We start from the raw sequence: 23,189 nt of genomic DNA, 5'->3' as shown, positions 1-23,189 counted from the left end.
GTAAATGCTGAAATTAACGAAGATTACTAAAAGCTGTAGAAGTGCAGTTCATCATTAGCTCATGTTAACTAATGTTAGCTAATGAAACCTTATTGTAAAGTGTCACCGCATTTACTAATCTTAGTGTTAATCTCAACATTTACTAAAAAATTTAAGGTCAAAAGTTGTATCTGTTAACATTAGTTAATGCACTGTGAGCTAACATGGACATTTTTATTAACTAACATTAACAAAGGTTAACGAATGCTGTAAAAAAATATATTGATCATTGTAAGTTCATGTTAGTTAATACATAAACTAATGCTAACAAATGAGGCCTTATAAAGAGTTACTTTTTAACATTGATGATAATGTTTCTTGAGCAGCAAATCAGCATATTAGAATGATTTCTGAAGGATCATGTGACACTGAAGACTGAAGTAATGATGCTGAAAATTCAGCCTTGCATCACAGGGATAAATTACATTTTAAAATACAAATGTAATATTAACATCAGTTGTTTTCAGTTAAAACAGTTATTTTAATTGTAAAAATAATACACAGAATTATTGTTTTACTGTGTTTTTTCAAATAAATGCAGCCTTGGTGAGCAAAAGCGACTTCACATAAAAAACATAAAAAATCGTACTGACCCCAAACTTTTGAATGATATTGTGTATATGTGTGCATGTATGTATATACAGTATCTCACAGAAGTGAGTACACCCCTCACATTTTTGTAAATATTTTATTATATCTTTTCATGTGACAACACTGAAGAAATGACACTTTACATTGTAGCAAAGTAGTGAGTGTACAGCTTGTATAACAGTGTAAATTTGCTGTCCCCTCAAAATAACTCAACACACAGCCATTAATGTCTAAACCGCTGGCCACAAAAGTGAGTACACCCCTAAGTAAAAATGTCCAAATTGGGCCCAATTAGCCATTTTCTCTCCCCGGTGTCATGTGACTCGTTAGTGTTACAAGGTCTCAGGTGTGAATGGGGAGCAGGTGTGTTAAATTTGGTGTTATCGCTCTCACTCTCTCATACTGGTCTCTGGAAGTTCAACATGGCACCTCATGGCAAAGAACTCTCTGAGGATCTGAAAAAAAGAATTGTTGCTCTACATAAAGACTGCGTAGGCTATAAGAAGATTGCCAAGACCCTGAAACTGAGCTGCAGCACGGTGGCCAAGACCATACAGCGGTTTAACAGGACAGGTTCCACTCAGAACAGGCCTCGCCATGGTCGACCAAAGAAGTTGAGTGCACGTGCTCAGCGTCATATCCAGAGGTTGTGTTTGGGAAATAGACGTACGAGTGCTGCCAGCATTGCTGCAGAGGTTGAAGGGGTGGGGGGTCAGCCTGTCAGTGCGCAGACCATACGCCGCACACTGCATCAAATTGGTCTGCATGGCTGTCGTCCCAGAAGGAAGCCTCTTCTAAAGATGATGCACAAGAAAGCCCGCAAACAGTTTGCTGAAGACAAGCAGACTAAGGACATGGATTACTGGAACCATGTCCTGTGGTCAGATGAGACCAAGATAAACTTATTTGGTTCACATGGTGTCAAGCGTGTGTGGCGGCAACCAGGTGAGGAGTACAAAGACAAGTGTGCCTACAGTCAAGCATGGTGGTGGAAGTGTCATGGTCTGGGGCTGCATGAGTGCTGCCGGCACTGGGGAGCTACAGTTCATTGAGGGAACCATTAATGCCAACATGTACTGTGACATACTGAAGCAGAGCATGATCCCCTCCTTTCGGAGACTGGGCCGCAGGGCAGTATTCCAACATGATAACGACCCCAAACACACCTCCAGGACGACCACTGCCTTGCTAAAGAAGCTGAGGGTACCTAAACCCTATTGAGCATCTGTGGGGCATCCTCAAACGGAAGGTGGAGGAGCGCAAGGTCTCTAACATCCACCAGCTCCGTGATGTCGTCATGGAGGAGTAGAAGAGGACTCCAGTGGCAACCTGTGAAGCTCTGGTGAACTCCATGCCCAAGAGGGTTAAGGCAGTGCTGGAAAATAATGGTGGTCACACAAAATATTGACACTTTGGGCCCAATTTGGACATTTTCACTTAGGGGTGTACTCACTTTTGTGGCCAGCGGTTTAGACGTTAATGGCTGTGTCTTGAGTTATTTTGAGGGGACAGCAAATTTACACTGTTATACAAGCTGTACACTCAGCTAGTTACATTGTAGCAAAGTGTCATTTCTTCAGTGTTGTCACATGAAAAGATATAATAAAATATTTACAAAAATGTGAGGGGTGTACTCACTTCTGTGAGATACTATATATATATATAGTATATGTATGTGTGTGTATCTTGTGTACTTATCTTATTCTCATTATTCATATGTCTTATTCTAGCATTTTCATAAGCAGCCCTTCGCAGCGGACACTCAATGTGCTCACAAGTTCCTCTAGAGACACGGATGTGAAGGGGAGTGAAGCACTAGTTACAGCCCCGCGGCGTACAGTCGGGCAAGTGTGCATCAGAATATCAGCGCGCTCTTGTGAGGACACCACCCCTTTATCTTCTGTCATGTGGCTGTTGGTCTGTAGGCAAAATGGCAAACCTGCCTAGCATGTGTTGAAGGCTGGTACACATCTAGAGGAACAGAGAAGAGCTGCTAGCTGGGAAATCAATCACGCATGATTATTATGGCCTTATCATAGGCTTCTTTCTTTCTTTTTCTTTCTTTCTTTCTTTCTTTCTTTCTTTCTTTCTTTCTTTCTTTCTTTCTTTCTTTCTTTCTTTCTTTCACAGTGGCCCTCATTGTGTGGGTTTGTTTTTTATTTGTCATATTTATTTATTTATTGAGGCTCACTGTGGTGTGTAGATCTTTCAGTAACATGGGGTGGTAAGCTATCACAAGCTTCCGGCATCTTTCAGAATAACAAAGAAGGTTCAACCTAAACCCATCATGCTTAAAATACACGCGAACCCGCAAAGCACTGTAATACACATCTACATGTATGTGTGGTTCTGTTTGGTTGCGTTTTGTGTCAGTAATGAGTAATGATGTTGAAAATGAATATAGGTAAATGTTAAATGTTGTTCTTTGGTTAGGTGTTTCTTCTGGTGTTAGGCACCCAAGTCATTTCAGATCCTGTCCAATAAATAAAGCGTAGGCATTATAATTTATGACAAAGCAAATAGATCAGGTGTGAGATGCTGTATACGTTTTTAAAATATTATTTATTAAGATTATGCTGTTTTACTGATCAACATATTTTGTATGGCCACAGCTTCTTGTGGTAAAACTGACTTGTGTGTAAACTGTACACTAATGTAGTAGCTTCATGTTTGTAGTTTCATGTTTTAAAGCCTGCTGTGCAGATTGAAGGGTCAGTAACTCTCTAGTCAGATAGCATGAAGCCTTTTTAGATTATATGGCAAGTGAGCAATATGAATGTAAAACTGATGAAGCATATATGATAGTGGGTATGGACACTATAAACACTACGGTCAGAATACACTCAATGGATGCTTGATGTTCAATAGAAAATGGTGGAAATGGTGTTTTCAAATACATATTTTTTGAGAAAAAACCCTTCCCATTTCAGAGCATAAAATCAATGTTTCAGTTTTTACACTTAGTACTATGTTGTTAATGCTATCCGTTAGCATTCCCATTCATCTCACTGGCTTATGGGATAGAGTTTTTTTTTTTTTTTTTTTTTTTGAGCCAATCACATGAGCTGTAAATGTGATGAATTATTCTAAGCAACTATCCCAAGCTGTGACATTTAAAAAAAAAACATCAGTCACTGGCAAAATATCTACTCTAATAAAATGAAATATTTGCAATTAATGTTGTTTGCAAAAAAAAAAAAAAAAAAGTAGTCCAAATACACAGGTACTTTTACAGTTACTTAAAATGCCATGGTATTTACTGTATATGATACTCATTTCAAAGAATACCATGGTATTACCATCATAGTAGAAACATTACATTGGACATTACCAAGGTTACATGTCCAAAAACATGAAAATACCATAGTATGTTTTGTTCGACTAATATCCCGATTCACAGAATTTTTTGAGGGATTTTTGCTTATAAATAGTGCTGTTTAGGCACTTTCAGGGGTGATACTTATAAAACTGTACAAGGAGAAGGGGAAAAATATTTTTGGGTGGCTAAATCCATACTTAAAGCTGTGTTAGAGCCCTAAATCTTTGCTGATTGGTCAAACTGTACATAGTGTGTTTGCACATGCTCGAGACATGAAGCACAAACTCATTCCAAACAAACACCGACTGCTTTCTGCAAGTGATTGTGTTCTCTTTTACAAGTGCTTATTATGCTACTTTTATGAAATGTTTTACTGTAAATAAGACATTTTTTCCTTTTTGTAATAAAACAAGAGAAATCATGTTTAATAAAGATCAAAGGGTTCATGGAATGTTTATTTATTGCTTTAATGTATATTACTTTGGAAAATCATCCAAGACTGTAAATCACCAATTATAAAATCAATTTCTCAGTCATTATTAGTGAGAGTAAAACAGAGTGAACATTCATGGTTGATTGGTAACCCTTCACAATTAGGTTCATTTGTTAACATTAGTTAATGTATTAACTAACGAACTAACCATGAGCAATACCTTTGTTACTGTATTTGTTAATCTTTAGCATTAACTAACGTTAACAAATACAACTCTTGACAGACATGTTTCTTAAGCTTGAAGTGGTTATCATTACTTTGAACCACTGTTCAAAGCATTATTCCTATTTGTAAGCCCTTAATTTTTATTTTTTAGAAATGCTGAAGCAGCACCACTGCAGCCTGAGGAATAGCTGTGCAGCTAAAAGACCTGGTTGTCAGAGGAAAGTTTGAAAAACTATTAAAAAGTTATTAAAGATCACAAAATTGTCATCATCTGCTCACACTCATGTCATTCCAAAAGTATACGATTTGCTGTCTTCAAGTTGCATTTGCTGAAATCCATAGCTCTCAAATCTCAATATGCGGGTGCAACAAAAGCAGAGATACAAAAGAGCTGCTTGAACAACTTGAGGGTGAGTAAATGATGACAGAGTTTCCATTTTTAGATGTATTATCCCATTTTGCTGAAAGGTTAAGGCTATATGCATTGTTTATTGCTAGAATGAACTAGTTTAAAACACCCGTTAATCCTGTTTTAGACATAGTAGGCACTTGACAGGTCTCTCTTCTTCCTAGTCTCTCTCTCTCACAGGTCTAGGTTCCACCATCTGAAAGGGGATGGTTCTCGACGAACGTTGGAACCGCAGTGAACTTCACCCAGAAGTTTGTGGTACGAGGCAAAGTCATCAATGAAGGTACATTTGAGGCCTAGAGGCTCCAGAAGAGAACACATCTCTGTCTCCAGGACACACTGGCCTTTTACCTGGGGCCCAAAAGGTTTTGGGATGCCCAGCTGGTCCCCCAACACGATCATGTTCACCTGAGGGTAAATACAGGTTTTAAAAAAATAAAAAATAAATATGTGATGGAAAACTATAATGTCAAACTCCTCAAGTAGCTTATCAAGCCTAGTTTCATAATATAGAATATTAATGTGCATTACGTCTGGTAGAATAGGTTAATGATACTTCACATTTAGTTGTTTTCAACATTGATAATAAATATTTCTTGAGCAGCAAATCAGCATATTAGAATGATTTCTGAAGGATCATGTGACACTTAAGACTGGAGTAATGATGCTGAAGATTCAGCTTTGTCATTGCAGGAATAAATTACATTAAATAAAATATATTACATTTTAAAATATATATACAGTTATTTTAAATTGAAATAATATTTCACAATATTACTGTTTTTACTGTGTTTTTGATCAAATAAAGACAGCTTTAGTGAGAAAAACACAGTGTCCTAAACAGACACGACGCAACACACGATAAAAGGCATATTTACCATGTTAATCAGAGTTTTTGTCCTAACCAGCCATAATGACGATATGCGGCAACCCTATTTTAGAAACGGCTGAAATAACAACATTCAAAGTATGACTATGATAATCTCAGGTGCTGTTTATGTGCTTTTTTTTTTCTCTCAATGTTAAAAGTGTCTAATGTGTGTTTGAATATCATTTTGTGTGCCCTTTATAGCCATACTGAAAGATAAATTAATTAATTAATTCATTAAAATAAATTAAAGAAAACAATAACTTTCAAACTGTCAATTCAATGTAAACAAACACATGTATTCTGTCAAAGATTGTTTCAGTCTCTCAGTATGTATTTTTAATAATGTTAAAATGGTGTAATATTTATGAATTTGATTATTTACTTGTCTAATTTCGTTGTGAGAGCAGTGAGCTTGCAGAGAGACTCCGCCCACACGCTCATCTGATTGGCTGTGATTTTTGATTGATTTTGTTGTCTAGTGTGGACAAATTGGTTGTCGCTGGAATCTTACCGCATCACGTCAGGATATGACACAGTGTTAGAGACCTCTTTCAAAAACATTACAAAGTCTTACCGAGGCCCAAACTTTTGAACAGTAGTGTATATTAATTTTCCATATAAAGAATAAGCAAGTTGTCAAAATGTGAATGGACTTTCAATAAGTTCTTGATAATATGCTGTACCATGTCGGGGTAGTAAGCCGCCACCCTAGGGATCGATTTCTTCTCTTCTTCTTCTTCTATAACTTTAAACAGGATGGGCAAATCGATGATGTCCTCTTCATCCAACCCCAGTTCTTTCTTCAGCACATCCCTGTTCCAGTCAATACAGCTCTGAGTGAAAGATTATATGATTTCATCATTATTATTTCCCAAAGAAAAGACAGATCTGTAACACTGGACTGATCTGCCACAATCTGGCTTTATATATATATATATATATATATATATATATATATATAAAAAATTGGATACAAAACGCATCTTAATACCATGTGTATTTTGTGAATGTTGTGCATTTCACTGACCTGCACGTATCGGTTTTCAGCCTGTAGCTTTTTGTCACTCAGGATCTCATTAACAGAAATGGCCTCTGGCATACCTGTTCAAGTAAAAATGTTAGCTAGAATATGAACTTTGATGGACAGTGAACACATCTTTTTTGAAATAGAAAATTAGTCAGCGTTTACCTGGAAACATTTCCAATTTTCCATGTCCTTTGTTTTGTAAGCTTTTGAAAACTTTGTATCCGGCATCGGGGCTGGCCAGCAGCAACCGGAATTTCTGAACATTTAAAACATTACAGCTCGCATTGTTTTGAGTATTTTAAAAACATTGGCTGAATGTAGTACTGGCATACTGCGCAGTATATACTGCCTATTATTTAAAAGAAGGATGTGAGGCATCCTCATAGGTAATATGCCATTCTAAACATATCTGTTTACCTTTCGGTCAGGGGCTGGGACAAAGGTCATGAACTCGTCCACATGACCCACAGCCAGCCAATCAGAGTAGAGCGCTATTGGCTCTTGAACCTTCTGTGCCCACAAGAAATCTTGGACGACTTGGGTCATGTTGCGCCCACCTGTTGCACTTAAAATGAAACACAAATATTGTCAATGATTGGTCATGGTTTGATTAATCAATCAACATATATATTGTTTGGAACAACATAAAGTCAAGTAAATAATGTCAATGTTCCTTTTTAGTTGTGGTTACTGTTGGAGTGGTACTCACGTAGGGAACGCCACTCCAATGATAATCCTGCCGAGTGGGTAACTTTTCCCGTTCACTGTGACTGGTGGAGTAACCTCCAGGTTACCAAAGGAGTCCAGACTGCTCACCTCCTCATTCAAAGCATGCCGTGTCACATACCCAAAGTCTGGTCCCTGTGACACAATGATTTAGTGATTTCAAACATTTTTGGTTTAGTATGTGATCATAACTTGATGCCATCACATCATCAAAAAATGTGAATAAGTCGGGTTTGGAACAACATGAGCAAATGACAATTTTTAATTTTGACTGAATTTTTCTCTTGAGTAGATCTCAGTCTCCCTCACCAGCAGGGACTCGTAGGGGAAATCCTGAAGGCCTCTATCACGAGGAGAATCCAGTACAACAGGAAACCGATGATGAGGAGAGTCAATGTAGCCTAACTCAATCTCATCCTGTGGAGAGAGAGAGTCAGTAGGAATTACTCATTTCATATGACAGTCACCTGACATGGTTGTCTAGTTAGTCCTATAAACTGCTTCAGCTGTTTGATAAGGTTATTTTTAAAGTAAGGTTTTAAACATTCTAAAATCTCTTTCTGACTCTTATTCTATCAGATAAATAATGTTTATTATTAAACAGACATACATTTACATATACACTGTGTTCCAAATTATTATGCAAGTGACGTATCAGTAGGGTTTCAGTACAATAAACATTCAGATTTTAGCTTTTCAAACAAAGTGTTTTTGTTTTATTCCTCATATCTTTAGGTAACTGGTATCAATCTCAGACAGGTTTAAGTAGTTTGCCAGGTCTTCTTAGGTAAATTGAAACCCTACTTAAAATGGTTGTTCCACATAATTAAGCAAGTCGCAGAAAGATCTTTCTGAAGATGAAAAGCATGAAATGGTGCAATATTTTGCAAAAACTGAATAGAGATTATTGAACTATCAAAACATTTGTGAGTGATTTAGAGCACAGAGGAACTCGGTCAGGCTTATTAAGAAACGTTTCTGTCAAACAAATTGTATTAAAAGGGCAGCTATAAGGGCAGCTATTTCTAAACCCACTGTAAAGGTTTCTCTTTGTGAGCTTTGGTTAGGAGTAGCTGAAATGCAACTTTATGAACAACTGCCAACCTGCATGAAGAGGTTCTTGAGACTCCAGCAGCTTCAAATACCTGTTTGCAGCTCAACAGTGGCTTTTTATAGCCACCTTTTTAATACAATTAATTTGCTTGACAGAAACTTTATCTGACCAGGCCTTTATCTGACCAGGCTCTTCTGTGCTCTAAATCTTTTGATTGTTCAATAATCTCAATTTAGTTTTCACAATATTAGTGGTTTTCTTGCCTTTTGCAAGACATTGCACCATTTCATGCCTTTTATCTTCAGAAAGATCTTTCTTCATCCTCCATATTGCATGAGAAATGTGACTTGCCTAATAATGTGGAACAACCACTTTAAGAAGGGTATCCATTTACCTAAGAAGACCTGGCAAACTACTTGAACCTGTCTGAGATTGATACCAATTACCTAAAAAAAAAAAAGAGGAATAAAACAAACAAACACTTTCTTTGAAAAACTAAAATCTGAATGTTTATTGTACTGAAGTCCTACTGATACGTCACTTGCATAATAATTTGGAACACAGTGCATGTAAGAAGTATCTTGGCTGCGTTGGATCAAAAATACATTAAAAACCAGCAATATTGCGAATATATATTTATTTATAAAACGGTTCGTTCCTGTCTTTGATTCTGATTGGTCAATAGCTGTGTTTTATTCACGATAAAACACGGCTATGACCGCTTCACCCAACGGTTCTGTGTATCACTACACAACACCCTTAGCAACCACTCTTAACAACAAACTGTTTGTTCTTAACTGATATTGTTCATTGAAGCTTCCTGTATTATGTAGAAGAGTATTGTGAGAAAAAGGTCGAGTGAGCGAGTTTATTACCTGCATTCAGATTTAGCATTTTCCTTCAGGTTAGTCCTATGTTCATAATAAAACATCTGTTTAAATGTCCAATGTATTATCTTGTCCTTTTAACAGTTAAGGGGATTTCCCGTGACTGACAGCGCTAGTCAAAGCATTTGTCAGTTGCGTCTTGTTCCGTGTTCACAACAATTCAGTCTTTTCAATGTAAAAGTCTTCGCTACTGACTGACACACACATAAAGACAGTCTTTGCCGCCATCTAATGGCGTGAAAATGTAACTTCTGTGGTGTTCACAGTCAGGGACTGTTTTTTCCGACGGAAGGAAGGCTTTTAGAAAAAGTTTACTTCATGAAAGTTGAATTGATACATATTTCTGGCTTTAATATTTGTATTGTGTGGTAACCGTTTTATAAAAGCAATAAGGTACTCGAGGCTAGTGCTGTATCGTGAAGAAGTCACAGCTGAAGGGGTTGCTAACAACCCCTTTTTTTAATATTTATATTTATATGTAATATATACAATATTTAATATTTATTAACTATATATAAATTGTTGTTTCCCCAATGATTTCACTGACCTGCATCCAGCGGTCACCTCGGTTCATGTACTCGTAACATATCTTCAGTTTGTAGCCACTCTTCTCCACCAGGTTCTTAATGCTCTTCAGGAACTTGTAGTTATCAGTTGTGCTGCCAAAAACATCAAATAGTCAACAGCCACCAAAGCTTACAAGATGAAAGACTGAGTAGCAATACATTTTCAGAAATTCATATTTCTGTATATATTTCTGGAAAATGGTATTATTTGTTCATAAAGGGTTAAAGAAAGTGTTGATTGAATTGCTCCACTCTTACCTGCACACATACACCTCAACAGGTTTGAGGGTGTTAGGGGTCATGATCCAGGGCGAAATGTGAAAAATGACTTTATCTGTAAAGATGGGTGTTTCAGGGATATCCTTTTTAAGAAAACAAACAGAACAGTATTTAATTAGTATTTAGAAGTTATAAGATACCCAACAGTGTAACTTTTTTTTATTGCGGTAAGCAGATAAACAGAAAAGCACCAAGAACAGGACATTTGATGTCCTACAGGTTGCATTAAGGATCAGACGGTGGTCTCTTTCACTAACCTTGCCACTGGGCTCTAGTAGACTAAGGTTGATGGTGATGAGCCCATCAAAGTCTTTATCAGGGAAGCGAAGACCTTCTACATAGAACACCAGTTCGGTGTTTCCTCCCAGATAGGGCACTTCCTGCGTCAGCTTCTTCATTCCCACCACCATGAGATAATCTTTCAGGAACAACTTCAGCAATTTGTACTCTGGTACAAGGAAGAGGAGCCATTCAGTAAGGTACTGATGTTCCGCCAGCACTTTATTTTACAGTCCTGTTCCCAATGTACATACTATGTACTTACTATAGTAATTTCAATAACTGGGTAATAATTAGGTACTAACCATGAACCTACCCCTAAACCTTACCTTAACCAATCTAGTTACCTTATATTACCCAGTACTTTCTTAGGTAAGTACACTGTAAGTATACGTACTGTAAAATAAAGTGCGACCGATGTTCTTTTATAATGTATTTGGCTTTTGCTTCATCTATTTAATCAACTGTATATTATATATATAGACTGCTGACACAATTTTACATTTCCACCACCTTATGCACATGTAGGTGGTGATGGAAAGATTTTTCCCAATGGTTTTCATGCATCATAAAATTTCACAATATGCATACATGTAAAATTGTTACACATTTACAAAGAATGTTTTTTTCCTAATAGTTTAAGGAATAGATCATCAAACAAATTAAACTGTTTTACAATTATCTATTTACTTTCTAGTACTTTTTTTTTTTTTTTTTTTTTTATTCTTTGTCCTCATTTCCTTAACACGTATGCTGCTTTCTTCAAATTTTTTTGTAGCAAAAACAGCTATACAGCTCTTTAATATCTTATACTTTTAACATACTATCTCTGTATTAAAAAAATTTATTTAGTTACCACTTGTAGTACACTTGAACCCATGAGTATACTACAAGTGGTAACTATTTTTTTAATACAGAAATGGTATGTTAAAAGCACATTTTAGTTCATATTCATGGTGTCTCAAAATAGCACAGTTGAGTATCTTAAGTACTAAAGAAGAATTTATAGTATATTAAGTACAAAAATAGAGCACTTTAAGTACATTATGGAAGTGTACTTTTTTTCTGGGCTTACATATGATGTGCTCAGATGATTTTTTTTAATTAAACAATAGATAAAAACATGATGTTTTTTTTGTTTCTTTTTTTAATATATATATATATATATATATAATACTGATTATAGGCGTCCATAGAGATCCATTTTCCATGCCGCTTATAGCTTACTAGCCTGGGTTGTGGGTGTGCTGGATGATTACTGCCAGGTAATGATTTCAGAGTAAAGAGGTTAGGGGAATGTTATAATAATGTTATGGGAATGTTAAAATAACATTAGAATAACGTTATACAAACCAAAAAAACTAACATTATAATAAACATTAAGAAAACTTTCCTGGCTAACCAAAAACAAACGTTCTGGGAACATTGTAATAACATTATGAGAATGTTAGATTAGCGTTACAATAATGTTCTATAAACCAAAAACTAACATCATAATAACGTTAAAGGTGCAATATGTAAGAATTTTGCAGTAAAATATCCAAAAACCACTAGGCCAGTGTTATATATATTGTTCACTTGAGTACTTACAATATCCCAAATGTTTCCAACTATTTGTAAATCTTGAGAAAATTGCAATTTTAACCAAGGCTCCGGGACGTGTGAGAAGTCGCCTGTCAATTGCGTCATACCCGCGTTACCCTCGGTTTCCGTTTTTATTTTGTAGAAACCATGGAAACACCAAAGACGCTTTAATATATTACATGTTTTAATAGACAAGGGAACAACTGTTTGGTTACGTTTATACACAGACTAATTACTGTTATATAGCTCAACACGTTTAGTCTTTTTGTTTAAATCTAATTTTCTTGATTTTTTGCGAGTACCATGCTTTACCATGCCTCAGAGAAAAACACTATTTTGTCAAGTGGCTAACATAGCATAATCAGATGCAGCTTTATTTTTAGTAACAGTAATACAGAATTTTCTCGATCATACAATACGTTTTAAAATTAATTGCATGCCATTTATCAACACAACCCATCCAGCATTTAATATGATATTCTAAAATCGATCTACCTTACTGCAGTGTGCAACAAGTGTCTCACAGCAGCCGCCGAGCGAACGCACAGAGTTATGTTATAACATAATTTTCAACACACTCAAATGTATCTAACATGATAAACAGAGCTGCGTTACCTCATACTCATGACCGGAAAAGCGGAAGCAGTGCCGGCGACTGTGGCATAATAAAAGTTCCGCTGCTCGTGAGGCGTGTGTTGTGCAATCGTTCCAGCGGCCTCGTTCAGCTCCCACAACACTCAGGTCTGCTCTGCTTCATACTACAGTAATGTTAATAATCGCATCCATGAACATGATTTCTTCCTGAGTCCTATCCCAATTGTTTTCCACTGGCTGTGATGTGAAGACCACATTTCCCAAGATTCCGTGCTCAAACTTGGCGTCATCAAGCTATGCCTTTGTTTTGAATAGGCCTCTAGCGACCTCTAGCGGACAGAAAATATTACATATTGCACCTTTAAGGGAACGTTAGATTAATGTTAGAATAACATTATACAAACTAAAAACTAACGTTCTGGGAACGTTATAATAATGTTATGGGAACGCTAGAATAACATTATACAAACCAAAAACTAACATTTTAGAAACATTAAATTAACCTTAGATTAACGTTAGAATAACCAAAATCTAAGATTCTGGGTACGTTATAATAACGTTATGGGAACGTTATTCTAATGTTATGGAAACGTTAGATTAACATTACAATAACGTTCTACAAACCAAAAACTAACGTTCTGGGAACGTTATAATAACATTATGGGAACGTTAGATTAATGTTACAGACATAAAACTAACGTTATAATAACGTTAAAGGAACATTAGATTAATGTTAGAATAACATTCTACAAGCCAAAAACTATCGTTCTGGGAATGTTAAGAAAACTTTTCTGGCTAACCAAAAACAAACCTTAACAAGAACCAAAAACTAATGAAACGTTATGAGAAACGTACTGGAAACGTTATGAGAATGTTAGATTAACTTTAGAATAACGTTCTACAAACCAAAAACTAATGTTATAATAATGTTATAGGAAGGTTTTGAAAGGTTAGAAAGCATGAAGCTTGTCAGTATGCCAGTTTGTCAGTCAAGTCTAAAGCAAGATGCAACCCATAGCAACGTAATATGGCAATGACTTAAATAGTCTGATGGCATATAAAAATAAACGACTTTCGAGTGACTCGTTAAAAATCACAGAAGCTTGAACGTGCATGCGTGACGTGCTAGAACAGACCTCATTGGTTCTCGTGCGTCACGCACATTTGAGCTTCTTCTTTACCTTTTAATGGCGGCTGGCAAACCAACTTGATGGTGCATACCATCACTTACTGCACAACACCTGTGTGGCAGCTGACGTAAAATAAAGGATCGGGCTTAGGAAAGCCGACACCGATCAGTTAAAAAGTGCTTAAATCGGCCCTGATACCGATCTTTGAGATTGACTCAGGACATTAAAACCATAATTAAAACATTATTGCCTAATTTTGCAGGTGTTTGTGTCTACACTCACTCCACACATTGTCTTTTTGTACATTTGTCCGAGGTCTGAAGACTCTCACGCTCTCTGAAGTGGTCTGTGAGATGTACATGCTCAGCTTATAGCCTTCAGGCAGTTGAGATGGCCCGTTGGTACGCAAGATCATCTTGGACATGTCCTGCAAATCTGCCATCAAAAAAAAAGATACATTTTTTAATAACAATTCATGGCATTTGAAGAGTAAAGTCCAATGTTAACTAAGCTAAATTGTTCAATACACACAGAAAAATACAACTATTGGGTGAAAATGTGCACCTAATTCAAATGTTTATGGATACTATTTTCTATGGACATTTTTCAGTACTGAATAAACTGAATAGTTTGATTTAAATTGAAAGGTTGAAAGTATTCACTGAACTTGCAATGCGAAAAGGATTAATAATGAATGATTAAAAAGGAATAGGGATGAGACGAGATGAGATGAGACACAAGATTGAGTTCAAGAGAATAAGACAAGATATTTACACAGTATTTTTAAGAAATCCTCAATGACGAAATTCATGACTAGAAAAACAGTCTGCAGGTGCATGCATTTGAAATGTTTTAACTAATCATCTTGTAATGAATGTCAGTTCAGTTCTACTTTCAATTAGTTTTTTGCAACAATTAGTGCAACCATAATCAAAGTACTCTCTCAATATTCAAAGTGCAAATAGAGACCAAATTTTTCTTCAAGCATAATATAGAGCTAAGAGATGGTTATAACTACACAGCCCAGCCTAAGATAGCTTTCATATTGGGAGATATCTGCATGCATCAGGGAGCCGCTTTGAAATGGTGGGGTATTGAATGCGCGCTCGCATTTTACTTTCGCTTTCTATTTCGTGATCGCGCATACTCTGAATAGGGAGCGGCGGTACTGATCACGCGTTCTACAAGATAAGACATTTGTCAGATGCTTGGGCTCTATTGCGCAATAAATCCTCCACCATGGTCTTGTCAGTCATCTCGTCACATGATCAGTGAACTCTGATTCCTGCTGCACTACATACAACTCTGCAGCTCATGTTGGATGGAACTGAATCAACCGTTATCCAACTGAATTAAATGGTTTTTATTTCTATAAAATAAGGCAATGGCAATATTGCGAGACAGCTTTTCACCTCAACGAGAAATCTCATAACATTTTAATCTCGTGGCACAAGATCTCTTCACACCCCTAATAAGGAAGAAGCATTTTGCTGCAATGTTTAAAAATGGGTTTGGTACAAAGTCTATTTACACATAACAAATATCTGCGGTGAGACTTGAATTGCTACCGTATATTACACCAGACCTGCCCAGACTCACCCGAGACTTTACTGATCTCATTATTCTCACTGTCCAGTTTCTTCTTGTATATGGTCTCGGAGTCACAGTTAACCAGCAAAACTGCACCGTGGCCATTAGGACCCCATTTCCAGGATGCCTAGACCCAAATTCCAATACTATTACACATTATTCAAATAAAATCTTGAATATCTAAGCTGTTGGAACACACACACACACACAAAAAAGACATTTTGAAAGTCAATAAGGTTCACAAAACACTGGACCCCATTGAGAAAACGCAGACATTTTTCAAAATATCTTTTTTGTTTCACAGAAAGGTTTGGAATGACTTTTCAGTAATTTTTTTTTTTTTCCATTTTTGGGTGAACTATCCCTTTAATATGCAATCAAATGTGCCTTTATCATGTCTCTAAGGCTTCTAATTCTTGTAAATTAATCAACTAATTAATTTGATCAGACTTTTCAGCCCAATCTCCAAGCCAAGAAACAATGAGACAAAAACAAATCTCCCAAATAATGATGATACAGAACAGAACGCAAGACTACCAGCAAACAAAGCTCACCTTGTTTGGATTGTTTTTCTCAACAACGCCATCTCGATCGGCATCTACGTCCAGAGATATCTCTGCAACAGAATAGACACAATATGAGGCTTGCTCTTTCCTTCACAGTCCCACCAGCATCATGAGGCTGTTTATAGTTGCATCACAGATCCTGGTTTACGTTATTTATAAACACAGGCATATGTCATGCATGGTGAGACATACCAACAGCAGTCAGATGCAGCACGGCGTCCACAAGAGTCTCTGATTTCTCCCCATAGTACCTCACAGATAACTGAAACACATCCGATTCTTATAAACAAACATGAGCTGGATCCTCACGACAATTATGGTACAATTATTGCAGATTTCTTCAAAGATTACTTGAGTGATTCATTTCAGTACTGTAATGATGACATTTAAAAATGTACTAAATATATCCAGATTTCAAACTGACAGTGCTAGACAGTGTTGTGAAAGTGACTTGAGATCGTTTGGGGTAAACCACAGCATGTGCATCAGACAAGTTCTTTCCTGTCTGCAGCTGTCAGTTTCTTTCAGTTCTGTTTGTTTTCAAACAAGGACTGTTATCTACTTTAGTGCAAAGGTTGGTCATACATCGAGAAACATACCAAAATGGAATCTGCCCACACAGAAACCTCCCCATCACATCCTCTATTTAAATGTTTTTGTTAGTTTCATAATGCTTTCAGATACTATAGCGTAGTACTTTTGGCTCAGTTTCAAACATTTATCATATTTGAATCCATTCTGCAGAATTTTCCTCAACGTATAGAAGGCAAATCAATTCCACAGATTCTTTCTGCATGTGCTGTACTCTGCTCTTAATGTTAACATTTTTTAGAGCACAAAGGTGATTAGATGTAGGTACCTTGCTGTCAAATGCAGTCTCACTGACTGTGTCCATGGTGATGATGAGGATAGAGTTTGGGGTGAAGGGCTGCGGAAGGGTGTTTTTGTCCTTGGTCGGGGGCGTGACCTTGTAATGCACGTTTGGGGTACATTTTATTGAGAAGAACTTGGCCTCTGGTGGGGCACACCTGTAGAGAGGATAGAGAAATACAGAGACACATTATGAATTTATCCATTTCATTGTAGAATACAAGGTCATTTCTTGGTCCAAATACCTCTTCAGATAATCTTGTGCTTTAAAGGTGCAGTAAGCGATTTCTGAGAATCGTTGATGAACATTTGATATTTGAAATCAACTCAAACAAACACACCCTTCCATTCATTGCTCCGCCCCCAAAATGCATGAACACGCAATGCAAGAGTGGATGTCTCTTTATCATAGCTAAAGAGAAGCAAAAACATATATATATACATACACACACACACACACAAGCAAGAGTTCGTTGTTCAATGTTACTCGCATATTGAGCAGAAACAACGCAACCTTGTTTTCAGGCCTTCTCGCTCAGGTCTCTCCAGCGCTGTAAAGCTTTTCAAATAATAATGTGGGTACTAAAGCTCTTGCCTAATCATAACCCTTCTTTTTCCAGTGATATTCCTCTGACCTTTTCTCTTTTTATAATGTCTTTCCGCCATCTCTATTTCTACAGTCTTTCTTCAAATCTCCCTCTTGCTCACTCTCTCTCCTTCCCCCATCATGAGTGGACACGCCTGCTACTGCTGATTGGCTAAAAGCGTGTTGTAGTGCTCGGTCCGATCACCAGCATTCCTCAGAAATCACTTACTGTACCTTTAAGGGTAAAAAAGGGGGATTGTATCGTATTGTATTTTAACCCTAATTATTGCACCATTTTAAGCCTAATCATTTTTAATATACACAAAAGAGTGGTGCTGGGATTAAGTATTTTTGTAGGCCAAAACCCAGAAACGAGTTCGCATTTTATGTTTCTTTAGAAACAAATCAGCATATTAGAATGATTTCTGAAGGATCATGTGACACTGAAGACTGGAGTAAATTCAGCTTTGCATCACAGGAATAAATTACATTTTAAAAGATATTAAAATAGAAAACAGTTATTTTAAATTTTTACTGTATTTTTGATCAAATAATCGCCAGCTTGGTGAGCATAAGAGCATCTTTCAAAAACACTGAAAGAAATGTTTGAGTAGTAAATGTTTGCGATATAATAAAGTTTTCAGAAAGGTAACAAACATTTTGTTTGGCATTAAAAGCTTTGTACTTAATGTTGTGAAACTACAATGTGGTTTTTAGAAAATTTCATGTAGAAATATTCTTGAGAAATTCACTTGAAAAAGAGGATATCATTATGACAGTTTTTTTTTTTTATTTACTGGAAAATACGATGGTAAAAAGGATCGACTCATAACCTATGGACATCACTTAAAAACTATTTAGTAATATGCTATTCCAAGTAAAATCTAAAATAGGGAACAGAAGTAAATTTCTGTTAAACCCTGAGAAAAGATTCTGTGAAAAAAAAAAAAAAAAAAATTGACACTTTGGTTAGACAGTGTGAATAGATGTTTGACATGACAGATGTATGATATGCTTTACTCCATCTAAACAATTTTACACACCATTAAAGGGTTAGTTCACTCAAAAATAAAAATAATGTCTTTAATTTCTCACTCTCATGTTGTTCCACACCCGTAAGACCTTCGTTCATCTTCAGAACACAAATTAAGATATTTTTGATGAAATCCGATGGCTTAGTGAGGCCTCTATTGACAGCAACGTCACTGAACCTCTCAAGATCCATAAAGATGCTAAAAACATTTCTGAAACAGTTCATGTGACTGCAGTGGTTCTACCTTAAGCGACAAGCATACTTTTTATGTGGCAATTTTTTTTTTTCAACAATATCTAGTGATGGCCGATTTCAAAACACTGCTTCGAAGCTTTACAAATCTTTTAATTCGAATCAGAGGTTCAGAGCGCCAAAGTCACGTGACTTCAGCAGTTTGGCAGTTTGATACATGCTCCGAACCACTGATTCGAAACAAAAGCTTCAAATCTTCACGATGCAGTGTTTTGAAATCGGCCATCACTACATATTGTAGAATAAAGTCATTATTTTGTTTTTTTGGCGCACAAAAAGTATTCTCGTCGCTTTATAATATTAAGCTTGAACCACTGTACTCACATGAACTGTTTTAAATATGTTTTTAGTATCTTTATGGATCTTGAGAGATTCGGTGACATTGCCTCACCGAGCCATCGAATTTCATCAAAAATATCTTAATTTGTGTGCCGAAGATGAACGAAGGTCTTACGGGTGTAGAATGACATGAGGGTGAGTAATTATTGACAGAATTTTCATTTTTGGGTGATCTAACCCTTTAATTCATGTAGAATTACCATACATGCTGTTACTATGACCTCATATCTCATATTTATACTAGGTATTGTGACATGACACAAACCCAAATGTCATAATCACTGCATTAGATAATGGATTATGAATAATACATTCAGGATTCAACTAAGACAACAGAGGTAGTATTGATGATTTTGTTAGGAGAGTGTCTCTTTCAGTATGGACAAATAAAAAATTGATAAAGTCTTCCAAAAACCTAAAGAAAAGAGCTATTAGTAGGTTTGGAAATCTATCAAAGACAATAGCCGACAGTGGCGGTTATAAACAGAAGCATTGAGACGGAGTTCAGTGATGAATTTAAATAATGTCGCAGCACAAGAAGTGCATTCATCCGCCTTTGGAACTGAAAGGAGAAATTCCTCAATCAACAATCCCACCTAAATTCCCCCAGCAAATATTCATCTACACAGAAGAACAAACAGATAAAAAGACAAATCTTCACAGAATTATGACAAACAGACCAATATCTGCAAATATTACAACAGGCAGATTCAATTCTTTAAAAATCAACAATGAATTGTTACAAACTTTATGAATAGAACTATAAAACAATAGGCCATTTTAACTGTAAACTATGTTAGCAAAATGTTATTATATTTGTGTCTTCTCTCTGCTATATTTCAACTGTTGGTCTAATCCATCAGACGGACATTTTTGGGGACGTTGTGTTTAGATCGACTGTTTTTATGTTTGGGCTCCCAGAGTCTGTAATCACGTGCTTGTCAAAATAATAATAGTCATTTTCAAAAGAATCCTTTTATTTTCTATTCAAATTCCTTAAATATGTTCCTTTGATCTAAATAAACCTCAGAAGTCAGACAGTAGTAAGCTTTAACCCTTTGCTTGATTTTTCAGAAATCTGGGTACTCGTATTATACAGTAGCATGTTTCTAAGTCAGTTTGACCCTTATTAAAAATATTGTTTAAAAAAATACATAAAAGAAATCAAAATAAACAACTAGCAGGAATGCACTTCCGTAGCATGAAAACATACATTTTTATTTATGTCGTGTATGTTCGGGACTGACAGCCTCAGTCACCATTCACTCATACTGTAGGAAACAAGATGCAATAAAAGTCAATAGGGACTGCGTCTGTCAGACCCTAATATTCTGCCTAGCAAATCCATTTGTGCTCCACGGAATAAAGAAAGTCACAGGGTTTTGAAACAACATGAATGTGAGTAAATGATATAAGGATTTTCATTTTGGGGTGAACTGTCCCTTTAAATATGCCTTTCGCGCTATTAAAATAGACTGCTGTGTCTAATTCCCTTGAGCTCAGTCGCGCTCTTTATGAACGCGTCATGTGTTACTGTCAAACAACGTTATGAGTCAATTCGCATAATGCATGAAAATTAAACTCTCCCACCTGTTTAAATTCACCGTCAACTCCGTTCCGACAACGTATGTCGTCTTGGTCGGTTTCTCAGTGTCAATTGTAAGTGATCGGCGCGACACCATGATTGTTGAAGATGCGTCTTTCTTTCAAAGTGACTACAACAATTTATCTTTAGCCTTTTATATACCTGAGATGTCACCGCGCCAGAGAGCCTATTGGTTGAACAAAAGCAGGTGGATGTCAAGGAAACTGGAAAGACTGACTGGAAACGCCCACAACTCAGTGTGCACCAGCACAGGCGACTCACAGCTAGAGGGCGCTGTTAACACCAGCGCGACTTAACTCAATTGACCCAGTATTGCACCGTCTTGCCTCAGGATACCAAACCCTTTTCTTCAATTTGCACGCAAATACCAATTAAAAGCAATTTAATGGTGATTTTATTATCCTTTTCTTTCATGGTGAACTGTGTGGAGGCCGTTTCATGGTGAACCGTTTTTTTATGTTATTAATTAATGTTATTAATTAATTAATAACTTTAATTAATTAATTAATTCAATTGAATTTTATTCAATTGAATGCAAAGATTAGTTAATCAGAAGTTTTTAAACAGAGACAAAATTGCTGATTACTTTTATTTTCTCATGTGGACATAACCTCTTCCACTAGTAGGCAACCATCATGCCTATTAAAGTAGCCTAGTTTTACTTAAGTCTTTAAAAAAAAAAAAATGTTTAGTGTGCATTTAATGTTTAGAGTTCATATCATAATTTTTATATTTTGCATTTGAATGCATGTATAATAAAAACAGCTCTAATTGCCCCCCCCCCCACACACACACACTCTACAATATAGGCTTGGCTACTACTGTTCCTCAATTCCTCAATTGTTTAAGAACACAATGGAGGAAAACAATGGATTATAATATTATATTACCTACCTGTAGAGGATCACTTTAAGTTCCGTACCAACGACGTACACAGTTTGTGTGGGTGAACTGATGTCCAGTCGACAGGTTCGCTGATTCATGTTTGTCACATCTGACATCTTCTTTCTCTTTCGCAGACTGCGAGGTGAGGGGACTGAGTGTGTTTGCTCCTGCGACACATCCATTGTTACAGACTAACACGTCCACAGGTCTCAAATAACCTGTTTCCCCTGTGAATTAGGGGCGTATAATATAGCAGGAGAGAGAAGACATGTACTCACCTGTCTAAAAATTTGCTCAAAGCTATTTTAAAGCATTTTCCTAGAAAGAATTTTAAAGCCTACAAGACAGAACAAAGTAGTTAATGATTAACAAGACCTAAGAGCTCAGTAAAAATTTAGAAATTCTTTATTACTCCTAGAGATGTTAGCTGAATGAGTCTCTAAAATTTATTATGCTGTGACGCTTATTTTCCAGCCAACATCAAATAGTATTATGCATGTTAATGCTTGGTGTCTGTGTAATATTATGATATTCAAAGATATATGCACCTCTCTCTGAAAATCTGTGACCTTCTTTATTTATTATATATATAATAATAGATTCTTAAGCATTTGCCTATTTAACTCCAAACAGTGCAGTGTATGCATTTGTAATAATACACTTTACAAATTATACATACAATACAGATATTGTTATTTTGCAGTTTCGTTTTTTTTCAGAACCTCTGGCAGCTTTAATTGGATGGGCCAGCCATCAATCTGGGAGGGCAAGTGCCACCCTGGCCCTTATGTGACCTTGCCACTAATTTATATTATAGATTATTTATTTTGTTTGTTCTGATCTCAGAAAAGTTAATGCAATGATCGCCAGTGTCGCTGTGGCAAGCTTTGTGTGCTTGAGTTCTTAATTTATATTTTAAATGTTCATTATTATGGTTTAGTATTTCTCCCCTATATCGACTAATGGTAGTCGACTAGGAAAATCATTAGTCAGGGGCAGCCCTGTTAATGAGCTTATTTAGAATAGCAGATTTAAGAGGTTGTGCTGAGATATGATTCTTTGTATGATTCACCCTGATTAGATTACTTGTATTTAAGAACCTATTTTGTTTTTTTATGACAATGCCACCAAGTTTCGCAAATGACAGGAAAATTCTGAATAGTAGCATGCACCTACATGTCAGACACACTCATTGTCAGAGACCCCTTGTAAGTGTGGTGGGAGAGGGAGAAGATCCTGGGGTGCGGTGCCTGTTGACTTTGGTAGAAAGCCCATGCATACCATTAATTTCTTCATCCAGATTTCTTAGAGTAGTCAAGTCAAGTCACCTTTATTTATATAGCGCTTTTTACAATGCAGATTGTGTCAAAGCAGCTTTACAGTGATAAATGGTATATAATTTTGGCTGCACAGCAGCTGTCAATGTAGGCAGATGCAAAGCACTGTTGA

The 23,189-nt window shown here is 36.4% G+C and overlaps 2 protein-coding genes across 14 annotated transcripts in view; one reads left to right on the top strand and one right to left on the bottom strand.

Moving 5' to 3' along the window:
- rap1gapb (RAP1 GTPase activating protein b) overlaps positions 1–4,395 on the top strand; it is an 87,229-nt gene extending 82,834 nt beyond the window's left edge. For all 12 annotated transcript variants that reach the window (XR_007930590.1, XM_051896945.1, XM_051896939.1 and 9 more), the window contains one exon: positions 2,361–4,395. The gene's annotated coding sequence lies outside the window, so the exon portion shown is untranslated. The remainder of the gene's footprint in view (positions 1–2,360) is intronic.
- On the bottom strand, positions 4,373–21,937 carry padi2 (peptidyl arginine deiminase, type II). 2 transcript variants are annotated; one of them, XM_051896949.1, is made up of 16 exons: positions 21,750–21,937; positions 17,029–17,197; positions 16,362–16,431; positions 16,158–16,219; positions 15,613–15,730; positions 14,296–14,448; positions 10,684–10,874; positions 10,406–10,509; positions 10,129–10,240; positions 7,950–8,057; positions 7,624–7,775; positions 7,332–7,479; positions 7,077–7,170; positions 6,915–6,988; positions 6,571–6,720; positions 4,373–5,424 (listed from the first exon to the last, which is right to left on the bottom strand). In XM_051896949.1, the coding sequence occupies exons 1-16, from the start codon at positions 21,920–21,922 to the stop codon at positions 5,191–5,193; spliced, it is 2,112 nt and encodes a 703-aa protein (XP_051752909.1). In that variant the 5' UTR covers positions 21,923–21,937; the 3' UTR covers positions 4,373–5,190. The 2 variants fall into 2 exon arrangements, with proteins under 2 accessions (XP_051752909.1, XP_051752910.1); XM_051896950.1 differs by lacking the exon at positions 21,750–21,937 and adding an exon at positions 20,840–21,078.
- Positions 21,938–23,189: the final 1,252 nt, after the last annotated feature.

Source organism: Ctenopharyngodon idella, chromosome 6 (assembly GCF_019924925.1).
Source record: "Ctenopharyngodon idella isolate HZGC_01 chromosome 6, HZGC01, whole genome shotgun sequence".
In the NCBI taxonomy this organism is placed as follows: Eukaryota; Metazoa; Chordata; class Actinopteri; order Cypriniformes; family Xenocyprididae; genus Ctenopharyngodon; species Ctenopharyngodon idella.
Note: the sequence above shows the minus strand (reverse complement) of the source record. Positions and strands in the feature narration are given on the sequence as shown.

Bases quoted from the DNA above. Each gene is read 5' to 3' on its own strand.
- padi2 (XM_051896949.1), bottom strand. From the start codon at position 21,922: ATGGATGTGTCGCAGGAGCAAACACACTCAGTCCCCTCACCTCGCAGT. The intron at 16,432-17,028 runs GTACCTACATCT...GATGTGTTTCAG, and splicing joins AGACTGCATTTGACAGCAAG to TTATCTGTGAGGTACTATGG. The intron at 6,721-6,914 runs GTCAGTGAAATG...TCTTTCACTCAG, and splicing joins CTGAAAACCGATACGTGCAG to AGCTGTATTGACTGGAACAG.